Consider the following 14,249-nt stretch of genomic DNA (forward strand, 5'->3'; position numbering starts at 1 on the left):
CGTTAAACCTAATCCTCATTCGGGCGAGCGAAAAGCGAGATAATTAATTGGACCTAGAAACTATTATTTGTCGTTATTGATGTTACGCTAATTGGAATCTAACAATTAGAGGAATGTTGAAATCAGCGTTAAAATTTAAAATGATCAATTAAGTCACTGTCACTAAGGATAAGGAAGCGGATGAATAGATGTTGCCGCAAACAATTTAAAAATTTAAATTGAAAAAAACCGGCTTTTTTATATATAAAAAGAAATTAATTCTTCTCTTCTATGACAAGTTCATTTTTTTATTTATGAAAAAGAGATTACAAACTGTATGAATTTTGATGGTATAGCATTTTATTATTCGTTATTAGTTGATATTTTAGCTGAATTTTCGTTTTTCAAAAGATACAAATTTCTGAAAAACCATCTCAAATTGTTTTTTGTGTGTAAAATTTGAAAAAAAATTTAAACCTTAAACAAAATAATTTAGATTAAAAAAGCCAAGCAAAATATTGTCGGATACGTTTACATCGCACGTGGTTTACGCATCGTGTGACAGCCGTATCAATCTATTCATTCTCTGCACGTCAAACCAACGCATCATCTATCGTACACACACGTGGCTTTGCGCGAATCTGAATAAACGGATCCGATGTGTCCCCTGTCTTTTCATATTCTCATTTGCTTTATCATCAAATTCAATTTTTTACCGCACGTTATCTGAAATGAAAAAAAATAGTTATCTCGAATAAAAAAAATCACAATCGGCATATTCCAGAAAGTATACATAAATATACGTAAACAAATTAAGAAGTAATACTGATTGGACAATATTTTTAATTTTGACAGAAAAATATTATATTTAAAAAGATACAAGGATATAAAATTTTTTAATAAATATAAATATAAATAAATAAATAAATATATATATATTTATATATATATAAAATCTTGCAAGAAGACCTGATAAAAATTGGAAAAACACCTGATAAGAGAAAATCGTGTAATACATATGCGATGCATGGCAATGCGTATGAAATATACATAGATATATACGGACAAGCAATAAAGTAACATCCGTTTCAACAGACTACATAAGCTGAATGGAGTTTGATTAGAACGGCCGATGTTTAAATTTAGACCGTTGCAATTGCCTGACTCTAACAGGCCTATATAAATCATTCCTCTTTAGTAAAGACCAATCTTACATCCTTAAATATGTTTTGATTGAATTGAATCGTGCTTCATAATTGATTGAATAAAATATGTAATATTTTACCAATTAAAAACTAAATAATGTGATATTAATCCTATAAGCAAATAATAAACTTCATTGTGAATTTTAATATAAATACAATAAATTATTCGTGTGTAAAATTTATATACATTTCACACATTATTAAAAATATATTTTAATATCATAAATCTTTATCAAGAGTCGTAAAGAAGTAACATTATGATCTTGTATAAAGTCACTGTAATGCTGATGATTTTATAATTCTGTAATACGCAACATCCGATAAAGAGATTCTACGAATTGCGAGGCGTTGACATAAGGTTAATAAGAGATATCAAATGTGACATCTCAGCATATGAGCTAACCGCGCTTCAAAAATACAGTGGAGAGCATTTCGCCGACGTGCCTTAGCAATTAATTTCTAAAAGTATTAATGCTTTAAACTTGATACATATTATATATATATATATATATATATATATATATATGTGTGTGTGTGTGTGTGTGTGTGTGTGTGTGTATATACTATATATATATATATATATATATATATATATATATATATATATATATATCATAAACTTATTATTAGATAAATAACTTATATATATAAAAAAAAAGAGAGTCAAACTTTATTGCACATTTATGAACTATAGAACTGACATACTATTATAGAACTGATATACAAAATATTTCACACTAATTGTGACATTAATATAAACATTTAACGATAATAACCTGTAATATTGTAAAAAAATAATTAAGCATCTAACACATGCATATACACGACATCGTTACATAAATTTATCAAAATTACATTAAAGAAACTACATATTGCCAAGAATATTTAAGAATAAATAAAATAAGAATAATATAATTGATATAATATATATATTTATTATAATAAAATTGTCAATTTTTCACGATTCTCTTATTGTGATTTTATATTTTTATTATTTTGAAATATAGTTTAATATTAATACGTTATATAGTTTAAATATTAATACGTGCTGTCATAACATAACTTATATTTTTTACTGCTTCCAATTAATTTAGTATTAGAAAACATATAAATCTATGTAACAATACAATTACATAACCAACACAAGTTACTACTCGGGCAATAGATCATCTCCAAGTTCCTCGTCACCAAAATCATCATCTCGTTTTCCGGCTGCTGTCATAGGCCGAGTAGGAAGAGGTCCTATAGGATCTACATAACTCGTACCTAAAAACAATTAGAATTGCAAAGAGAAAAACAAAAAACTTTATACTTTTATAATTCTATTAATATTCAAATAAATAAGTGAATGATTAACATATTTTCAAACAGACTTGAAATTATATAATTATTATAAATGTTACATATTAAACAAGGATTGATCCAATATATAAATATAACACAAATATCTAGTAATGTCAGTTCCTAGATTCAAAGCTGGAATCAGTAATATATCTGTTTGCCGAGTATTAAATGATAAAGAGGGAACAAGAATAAACTAGTAAAAGTGGCTGTAGTCATCCATCATTTATTCAATCCATTAGAGTGCCCGTGCACCACCTGTAGATCACTTTTACCGATGTTTATTTTCAATGGAAGTGTGCATAATGCTAAAGCATTAATAATTGAATAACCATTGAATTTTCCACGTGAATTACATAATGTTGTATGATAAAATATCTCACCAGAGTAATGAAACATTAAATTATTAGAGACATATATAAAAAAATATGAAAATAAAATCACAATATATACAATATATTTACACTCAAAACATTTTTAAAATTATTAAAGAGCGAAATAGAAAATATCAAAATATGTGGAAAATGTTTATATTTCAGGAAATTTTGGATGATTGTACCTTGATAATCGGTTCGGCCTGAAATCGGTCGTCGATCCGGACTTGGCCTGTGATCTGATAGTACACTCAGTCCTGAACCAGCTCGCGATGATGTTCCACTATTACTTTTTCTAGATCCTGCATAAAATATACGACCAAAATTTAATTACGATATATAAGTCAGAGAAAATAAATAACTATTGTCGTACTTAATAAAAGCAATAGTTGATAATGAAATATAATTTATTGGATCTCGATGTTGAAAATTTTTTATAAATTCTATCTTTTTATAAGAAATTTAAATTTTTTTGCCATAAAGATTTGCCTTTTTATAAAAGACAAAAACGACTGATTGAAAAAAATTGCTATATATATATATAAATTATTACAATAAAGCTTTAAATTGTTAATTAAAACATATATATCCGTTATTATGTTGTTAATTCAAATGTACACACCTGTCGTGCCCGGCCTTGCTGAACCTTGCCTATCTTTTAATTCTTTAGCTTTCTCAGCCTTCTTCAATTCAGCTGCATACATTTGTGCTTCTTTCAAACCCATATCGCTACATAATCTGATTAAAAATTTTAGGCATTCTATATTATCCGGAAATTTATTGTGAATATCTTGATACTCCATGAGAGCTTTATGAAATTGTCCGGTGCGTCTTAAACATGCAGCAACCAATAATCTCCATCTTGGTTCGTCTGGCGCGAGTTCTACCGCTTTTTCAAAATAAGTCAATGCCTTTTCAGCAACCTTAAAGTAGAAATTAAGAAATATATGTAGAATATTTTTTATTTATTAACAAAAGCAATATATTGTTAATAACAAGTATTTTCACCTGCATTGATATAAAATAGGATCCAATCCAGTCTATCACTTCAAAATTTGCAGGATAGAATCTGTGCGACTATAATAAGTATATATATATACATATATAGTTAAATAATAAATATAAATTAAAATATTGATAATACAATTATAGACAATCAAAGATAACTTAATAGAAATAAATAGAAATAAATAGAAATAAAAAAGTATACACTCACATCATTATAAAACTGAAACGCCTGTTGTTTATCTCCTATTGAGTCATACAATTCTCCTAGTTTCTGTAAAACTCCTGGATCAGATGACAATATACCTAATAATTGATTATACCTGCAATATGTTTCAAATGCAAGACTCAAAATGTTCATAAATTAACGTAAAATTTTTATTTTTAAGTGAAATGGTAACATTAGCATATAAATATAAAAAATAGTTATACAAAGTTTAAGAAAAATAATATAAAACAATAATAAAAAATAATGTATAATTCAATTTAATACCATTCAGATGCTTGGTCCACATCATTCATCAGCTGATATAAATGTCCAATTTGATATAAGGTTTGTGGATCATGCCTAACGATATTACGAATTTTCCAGAAACATTCTAAGGCCTCTTCATACATAGTCTGTTTTTTATATACTAAGCCCAAATTATAAAGAGCTTGTACATGACTAGCATCTGTTTCTAATGCACATAACAATAGTTCTCTAGCAATGTTCAATTCATCTTTTTTAATTGCACAAGCAGATAAATTAACATAGGCCGCCGCGTTATAAGCGTCAGAATTACGAGCTGCTTCGCCATATTTCTCAGCTTGATCGTAATCTCCTTGCTAAACAACAATTTTCTGGTTAAAGAAACAAACCGATATATAACAAATATTTGTAAATTTTACTCACGAGATAATAGATGAACGAAAGCATAGTTGCTGCTGCGCTGTTAGCTTTAGTATCGCGATTTTCGAACATCTTTAATGTATCTATGGCGAGTTGTGTTTCTCGATTATACAAAAATACCATAGCTTTATTTATTTCTAAATCAGCGGCTAAGACACCATAAGCCGAGGATTTTATCGCATCGACACACCTAAAATATTTGTATAAATTTATATAAAGAATTTATATGAAGATATTACAATGTGATATATAATTTCTTAAATGTTAATAATTCTTTAAAATATACCAAGCAAATCCAGCTGTAAGTGTATCTTCAATAACGGGTGCTATAAGCTTTGCTGCACAAAGAATACTTTTTTCAGCTTCCAATTTCATTTCTTTTTCCAATATTGATAAATTATCATTCCTTATAACTTCATTTAATATATTAGATGCAGCATCATCCTATGTAATATAAATAAGAAAATATATAGATTAATATATATTAATAAATATATAATAAATATACTCTTAATATTGACTAACATATGACTTATAATTTATACATAAACAAAAAGTTATATGTGAATAAATATTCACATATAATCATCTCATTCAATTCTTACATGTAATAAATAAATTTAATGAAGATAAATAATATAAGAAAAAGTTTAAACATTGAATATTTAGTGAAAAGAAATATTTTTAGTAAAAATGTGCCATTATGTGAAATATGTGCACCTTTATGGGTAATAAGTTGACACTGTGATACATGGTGCAGGTGCTGCCAATGTTTTGTGAAATATATAGCTTTAGTAAGCAAAGTACAATTGTGCCAACAACTCACAGGATTTATGCTATACTTGTCCTCCTGATCTACATTAAGTTGTACATCTAATAATTCTAAGAAAGCTCTTTTCATTTTATCGCGATGAGATAATGCAAAATGGCACAAAACAGCATGTAAGCCCGCTTTAAACTCAGCTCTTTCTCTCATCACCCATTCAAAGCTACTAGCCGCTTCTTCTAACCGACCCATTTGCACAAATAACATTCCCATGTTATGCATAATCTTTATTCTGCGAAATATTTGCCAAGTTTATAATATTATTGATAATGACATGAGGCAATTATATTCCTTCGCAGTTATCGAATGTAAATAAATCAATGGATCAATATAAATTCTTTAAAAACCTTAGATCCTTATGGACTGTCGGTGCTTGATCAAAAGCCATTCTATACATTTTAATAGCTTGGGATAATTGGCCCATTTTCACATAAATATTTCCCATATTGACTTTAAGTCTGGCACTATTGCTAAACATCCTGTTTCTTGTTATCGCCTGATAAGTTGCTATAGCCTCTGTGTACATCTCATTGTTTGTGTATTGAACCGCCAAATTAAACAGCACCTATTGAAAAAGGAATTTAAAAAATTTATAAATATATATGTAGAATCAAATGTTAGAAATTTTAATGATTCAATGAACTTACAGCAAATGTCAAGTCTATATTATGATTATCACTGAGACCAGCTTGTTCTTGCAATCGTATAAGAGCTCTCTCTCTTGAAGAGGCTTCGCGCGCACGTTCTAAGGCGATCCGCATATTATTTTCAGAAGCTGCTTCTGTAGAGCTTTCTATCAACCCCATTATTTTTCTTTCTGTTGCTTTTATTTTTTCTTCCGGTCTTAAATTTAAAAAAAAAATTGTACAAAATATTTTAATATCATGCTCTTTGGTATATGTGTGTGTATAATGAAAATATATTAAAGTATACAGATAAATATACACAGAGATATTAAATCTTACGTGTCTTCTTTGTTAGTTTCCAATGGAGGTGCAGGACCTTTGGCGCTACTCCCCATATTGAGAGGATCAAAAGTCTGTCGACTAGTATAACCAGCACTTCTTACTGCTGTCATAGGTCTAAGTCCACCAGTCATAGGCTGCATGGATGTAGCAGTATCACTTCTCTGAAACTAGAAAAATAAAAGCACTAGATAGATTATTAAACTTGGAACTGTTATAAAAATTTTAATAATATATTATAATAAAAGTAATAAATCATAAAAGTATGATAAAAGCTAGATAGAAAAGATTATGTTTTCCCACCAATGTCAGACTCTTTAGTCAATTAATTTTTTTCTCTATGAAAATGCAGATGTTATCCTGTCATTTTTTATGATTTCTCAATTTTTAACACATTAGATAGTTCTTGTGTAGTTAAATTAAAATGCTATTAAAATAAAGTTAATCTAAAATGAATTAAAAGATACAACTTTACCATTTACTTGTTTCTTTCATAATACAAAAACTTATTTCTTTTAATAACTTAAAAAATTATATTTTGTGAATATTTCCTTCAAAAAAAATTTAAAATAATTAATAACAAAGATTACTATTAAATAATATAATGATAGGATATTGTTAAACTATATAAACTATATGTTCTCTTACTCTGCTTGCTGTTCCAAAACGCATTGCTGTACCCGGTGTCTTTGGAGTAAACTGTCAACAAATATCAAACAAGAAATTAGTAAAATACAAGAGGTATTATTAACAATACATTAAGATTTACTAATAAATAAATATTATACATATATTATAACAAGAAACTGACTCTCTTTGGCGATAAAAATATAATGATTTATCATCATACTTACTATTGCTCTCTTTCCGTAACTTGTTTTGATAACCTCCTGAAATAATTCATCTTGCTCAAGATCCTTGTACACCGACGAGTAATCATTATATCCCGTATAAATGTCATCCTCAACATCTGCTGCAGCCATGGTTTATAATTTTTCACTTCACAATACAATTGTAATTTTTCTTAGAATTTGTTTTATATACATATAATTATATGAGAATCAACCTATACTTTTGAATAACTTATATCTTATATAAATTAAACAAAACTGTCTTTTAATAAAAAAAACCTCTAAAATTACAAAGAATAAAAGAAATGAAAGCTGAAGGATCACACCAAATTACATCAAATACAACCACAATCACACCAGAGAGAAGACTGATTGGGCCTGTTCTTTTTAGCTACACTGCTGCACTAGTGCAATTAGTTAGAGTGAAAGAAAGTATGTTTGTCTCTTTCTAACTTATTGCATTAGTGTAGCAGTGCAGCTAAAAAGAACAGACCCATTGTGAGAGGTGTCATGGCCGCTTTTAGGTGAAAGCGATACGCCCTCTGTGGACATTAAAAACGGTGGACATGAACTACGAAGCCAATGTCCATGAATGTTCTCAGAGGATAATATATAATGTGCACAATTTCTGGTTTTGTTCCGTGCTATGTGCACGGAATGCCGGTAGCACCAGTGTTATATAACAAGATACTTATGTATGTAAATTGATAGTAAATAAATTATTCAATCGCGAAAAATACTGTAATATTCAAAGATGAAATAAATATTTTTCTATATTCATTGTCATATTTATATCTTTTTATTTACAAAACACAAAATGCCTGCTGTGGGATAAAAACATTTTTAACTTCCCCATCTGGCAAATGCCTTCGTTAAGGTAGAGAAACATCGAGGAAAAAAATTTTTTTTTATTTCTTTTTTATTATATTTTTATTTTCTTTTAATACAGAGTTTCGAAACAGAAAATATAATACACATATAAAATATATATTACATAATTATAATATATGCAACATAAATTACAATTAATTTGCAATTACATAAAAAACACATTACAAAATAAATTACAAATTAAATTATTAACTAACATAAAAAATATTAATATAAACATACTAACATAAACATATTAAATTATTAATTAACATAAAAATAATTACATTACAAGTATATATATTACAAAATATATGACAAAATATAATACAAATTTAATATAAAATATAATTTGAAATTTAATACAAAATAATTTATTACATCGAATAATTTATTACACGAAAATGTCCAAAATATACGTATAATATAAAATTTACTAAAAATTTTTACATAGTTCAGAAGAGACTGATCACCTATGATTAATTACGCGACATTTATTATTAATAATCGATATGCAATAATAGAATTTAATAAGTTTTATGTAACGTAAATAATCGTGATCAAAAGAGTCATTAATAAAATTATCGATCATTTCTTCGATTGTAGAAGAAAGTATTTGCATTACTGGCGCATTTTGTGTTATCAAAAGAAATATTCAAAACGCGAAGAGATAGAAAGCTTCGATAAAAATCAACAATTAAATTACTAAATAAATTGCGATTTAAAATTCGCGAGAAAACGCGACGAATAAATAAATCGATAATAATCGGAATATTCGCGCGATTGCGAGATACGCATAATTTTTATAATATGATAATCGAAACCATCAATAGACACGCGTACGATATAATTATTATCACACAAATGATGACAGACGAAGATATTTTGGCAAATATTTGTGATCCGTATTGTTTATGAACATAAAATTCACTGTCCGATTTATTTGCGATTAATACGCGACTTTATACGAATTTCACGATTGAGAATAAAATACATATCCTATTTCGCGCATGATTAGCTGAATAAGATGAAATGAGCTCTATAAGCTTTAAAATATAATTAAAAATCGCGTTGTGGCCACGTTTAATAAAAAATAACGGAACGAATGATTTTCAAAGTTCCTCTAATAATTGATGTAATAGTAAAGTTTAATAAGATTTAAATAATGATTTAAACAATCGCGATTAATCATTAATAAAATTATCGTCTTTTTAAATAGTAGAAAAAAATATTTGCACTATTAGCGCAGACTATAAAAGACAATACTCAAACACGTGGAAAGATAGACAAAGCTTCGACGTACAAGTCAACGATTAAATTAAGATAATATTAAGTTATAAGATAAATCGCGATTTAAAATTCCAGAGAAAACGCGACGAATAAATAAATCGATAATATTCGGAATATCCGATTGTGATATGTATACCTTTTATAATATAATAATCGAAACTCTCAATAGATACGTGCGCGATATAATTATTATCACGTAAATATAGAAAATCGGAAATATTTCGACAAACATTTGAGGTCTGTAATGTTTACAAATATACAATTCACCGACCGATTTACTTGCGAATTTTTATAAGATAAATCGCGATTTAAAATTCGCGATAAAACACGACAAATAAATAAATCGATAATATTCAATTGCAGATACGCGAGTGACATACCGGTAATATCCGATAAAAAGTGGAGTGATCTTAAAAATGGAGAACGACATCTTGTTAACATCTTGTTAACATCTTGTTTCTACATCAGATTTCGCAAGATCAATCTGCAAAGAAAAGTTAAGTGATCCATTGAACGCCGGGAATTTCACTGTAGGAGGGAACGAATCCTGGATCTTCCAGACTATTCCCGATTACAATGATTTCAGTAATAAATCAACGACAATTATCTTTCGTCATTATCTTCAATTTACGAAATTGATATTCACGTCAGAAAACATGTTCTTTCATTACTAAGAAATATATTTCTTTATTGAAAATTAAATGGATATAACGACCTTTTTTATTGAAATGTGATTACGAACGATTATATTTATAAATAATAAAATACATGCATTATTGGAGTTTGTGTTAAATGTGCGAACACATATAATTTGGGGTACTGTTCGCGCGCGCGAGACGAATCGAACCCGATAACAGCAAGATTTAAAAAATTTCAATTCGAGTAGTGTTCAAAATAAAATTAATGAAATAATTTTAAATATATAATTAATTCTAGATTAATTCTCTAGATTCTTATTCTTGTAACGTATAAATTAATAATTTTTTTTTCTTTTAATCAATATCTTACTGACATAGGGGTACCCATTCGATTCGTCTCGAAATTTTTAAGTATTCGCACATTTTATGTAACATTCATGTATAATTTCGCGTATATATAATATATCATATTAAGAAAAATTATAAAAATATTTTGGATATGTTAATTTGTGCATGTATTTTATTATACATATGTATAAAATGGTATATATCTAAAAACTAATATTCTAAAATGGCGATGGATGTCCAATACCTGCAAATAGTTTCTTAAAAGAAACTAAAAATTAATATCCCCAGTACCTAGAAATAATTTTTCAAATGAGATAATTAATTAATAATTAATAAAATATATTCGTTCGTAATCATTTTTATCAAAAAATTAATAAAAATTAATTACAATATAAAATTTCTTGAAAAATTAAAATTTATACACAACGCTATATCCATATTTAATCTACTATTAAATCTTTCTGGCATTATATATATAGACAATAATAATACCTATCCTAATAATGATAGAACATTTTTAATGAAGAAAAAAAAATATACATTTCTCTTATCTAAATATATATTATTAAAAAATTAATTTGACGTTAAAGAAGCGTATCGTCGTTGAATTACTACCGAAATCATTGCTTTCGGAAATTGCCAGGAAAACCTGGGATTAATTCCAATCTTACAATAAAAATTCCCAATTTTCAACAGGGCACCAAACTAGACGTCACAAATGGATCTCCCAAGAACCGGTGAGAAATAATTTTGTATGATCAAAATCGTTTCGACTCCTCGGCGGTACGAGCCACGCAATTTTCATTAACGTTTATTTAACCGAAGGAACAACGATAACTCTTTCATTAAAACGACAATCTCGTCTAAGAACGCGAAAAGAACGCGGGAAAAACGGTGATTTCGTAACCGTAATTTATAAATTTATTTAGTATTTTCCGATACGAAATTCGTAAATACAAATATAACAGAAAAAACAAATTATTAAATTCATAATAATTAACTCGCAATTCTATATAATATCGAAGGTGATCGTTAAATTTTTTGAAGCTAATATTTAATCGTTGACTTATCACATCGAATCTTCACTCTTATTCGATATTTCTTTATATTTAATTAACAATATTTAGCAATATTATCTGATGAGAGGGACAGCGATAAAATTCTTTTGTTAAAATGACAACCTTGTATAAGAACGCGAAAAGAACGAGGACGATATTTTTGCAATCATAATTTATTAATTTATTTTACGAATGTTGAGTTTCGCGCGACATAGAGTTCATAAATATAATAGATAAGTTTAACGGAAAGCATATCATTAAATTTATAATAGACTCGCGATTATGTAACGAAGGCGTTCGTCAAATTTTGTAAAGCTTATATTTAATCATTAATTTAGCATCGAATTTTTATATTTTATATAAAAATTTTCCGATTTTATTAATGACTCTTTGATATGAAAATACGAACAATTACTCTTTTATGAATATTTCAAAAATATATACTATAGAAACAAATACTTCAATTTAATGAATTACTATTATGTTAATTACTATTATGTAATCATTATACGTATACTTTCGATAATTTTTCGTGTAATTTACATAAGAATTTACAATCGTAAATACAATTTCATATAATATAATTATAGTCATAATTGTATTATATTTTACAATTAAAATATCATTATTAGATTATTATTAAAATACAATTATAACTATTTACAATTTACAAATTTATGATGCTATCAATGTCAAATAATAATATTCAAATATTTAATAACATCAATAATTTGATATTGATACCATTAACATTTGAATTTAATATTTAACTTGATACACATATATTTTTAAGTTTTAAAATAAAATATAACATGTTAAGATATTTCTTAAACGTTAATAATAATGCAATTTCTTTAATATTCCTGAAGATAATTTTGATAATTTAAATTTCATTTTTAAAACATTTTTACTTTAAAACATGTTATATTTATATTTACAATATTTTTAAAAATAAATTCAATTTAATTAAAATAAATTTAATTTACCTCTAAGATTATTGGAATATTAAAAGAAAGAATGAATCTTACCTAATAGCGCTAACAACCCTAGTATTATAGAAGTCTAATGATCTTAATAGCCCTAACAACCCTAATATTAAAAGAAGAATTCTAATGATCTTACTTAATATAGCCCTAACAACCCTACTTCCTGATTAACTAAAATTATTCGAGATTTGTGGAACCTATTTCTAATCATCACCTAATCTAATCATGTATATATTTTAATCACGTGCCCTAATTACATGCCTTAATCGCGTGCCCTAACCGCGTGCCCTAACCGCGTATCCTAACCGCGTACCCTAACTGCGTCCTCTTCAGGCCAGTTGAACCTACCTTTCGTTGATCCTGGCCATTTTCTTTCTCGATCTCTAATCAAAGATAGAAAAAGGAGATAAACACTCCTTCTTTTGCCGGATAATTACCAGCAAATGAGCGTGAAATATTTACGCTCATTTAGTAACGATCGTTCCATTTTACGATCGTTCGTTAAATATTTGAATATAACTTTATTTTAACTGAAATAAAGCCAAATTACTACAAATTTCTATATATTTTATATTTTGTAATAAAATATAAAATTAATTTGTGTATAATTTTTATTATATTACAAATTATTTAATTAATTAATCATTTGACTTTATATTAAGTTAAGGTAAAGTTTAAAAACAATATCTACAAACAAATTCTACGATGGATGAGCTATAAGGAATTAGAAGATAAGTGCGCGTTATAAGAATAAATTAGCATGAGAAATTGATAAAATTGATAAAATTGTTAATGCATGTTCTTTATTTAATAAATTAGACAAAATCTTTACAAAAAAAATCTTTTCTTGATTTCTTCTTTTTTTAATTAATATTTCAATATATTTTCGTAATAGATGCAAAGCATTTCGAAAGAACTTATTAAAATTTATTTAATTTAATCCATCCTAGCTCATTCATTTTAAGGCAACGGATTTATCTACAATCTACAATCTACAATCTACATCTACATCTACATCTGCAATCTCTACGAATCCGTTACCTTAAAGTTAAATAAAAGTTTTTCTCACTCACCGACACTGATGCGCAACAGCGGAGTTGTTGTTATCGAAGCTAGTTGTCTGCAACATACAAATATAAAATTCATTTATAATAATGCTCACAAAATGCAATCAATATTTAAAAAAATTTTTATCGCGCGGAATTTTATATCCGATGTGTAAAATAATAAGCAGATAAACACGTATAGAAAAATTTTATAAATTTTTAAAACTGTTTTTTAAATAGAAAATTTTATATGACTTTTATATAGATCTTTCTCTTTAATTCATTTAAATAATAAGATCAAATTATTGTTCGTTTATAACAAGTTAACGATTTATAACAATTAATATATAAATAATAATATTCACCATCAGGTTGTTCCGCCGGTGCAGGATGCCTCTTCTAGGCCTGCTCCTCCTCTCAGATCATCAGGGTTGTATCGATCTATAACATACAAAAGAAGATTCCAATGTAGCAGCGTTCAAAATAATTAATATTTCAAAAATTATTGTATACATTGAATTTTATATTCGATGCATATAATAATAGCAGATTAATAAAATAATTCTATAAATTTT

At 27.0% G+C, this 14,249-nt stretch overlaps 1 protein-coding gene across 2 annotated transcripts; it reads right to left on the reverse strand.

Annotated features, from left to right (window-relative positions):
* Positions 1-298: 298 nt before the first annotated feature.
* Nompb (intraflagellar transport protein 88-like protein nompB) lies at positions 299-7,806 on the reverse strand. 2 transcript variants are annotated; one of them, XM_083109658.1, is made up of 14 exons: positions 7,442-7,806; positions 7,236-7,286; positions 6,588-6,757; positions 6,270-6,465; positions 5,970-6,187; positions 5,623-5,854; positions 5,083-5,240; positions 4,800-4,986; positions 4,398-4,732; positions 4,116-4,227; positions 3,908-3,976; positions 3,522-3,822; positions 3,085-3,201; positions 299-705 (listed from the first exon to the last, which is right to left on the reverse strand). In XM_083109658.1, exons 1-14 carry the CDS (start codon positions 7,568-7,570, stop codon positions 692-694), a joined length of 2,289 nt encoding a protein of 762 aa, XP_082965784.1. In that variant the 5' UTR covers positions 7,571-7,806; the 3' UTR covers positions 299-691. The 2 variants fall into 2 exon arrangements, with proteins under 2 accessions (XP_082965784.1, XP_082965783.1); XM_083109657.1 differs by lacking the exon at positions 299-705 and adding an exon at positions 1,831-2,450 and having other exon boundaries at positions 7,442-7,805.
* Positions 7,807-14,249: the final 6,443 nt, after the last annotated feature.

Source organism: Camponotus vicinus, unplaced genomic scaffold, assembly GCF_025532165.1.
Source record: "Camponotus vicinus isolate PSW18456_S1 unplaced genomic scaffold, iyCamVici1.0 SCAF_9, whole genome shotgun sequence".
Lineage (NCBI taxonomy): Eukaryota > Metazoa > Arthropoda > Insecta > Hymenoptera > Formicidae > Camponotus > Camponotus vicinus.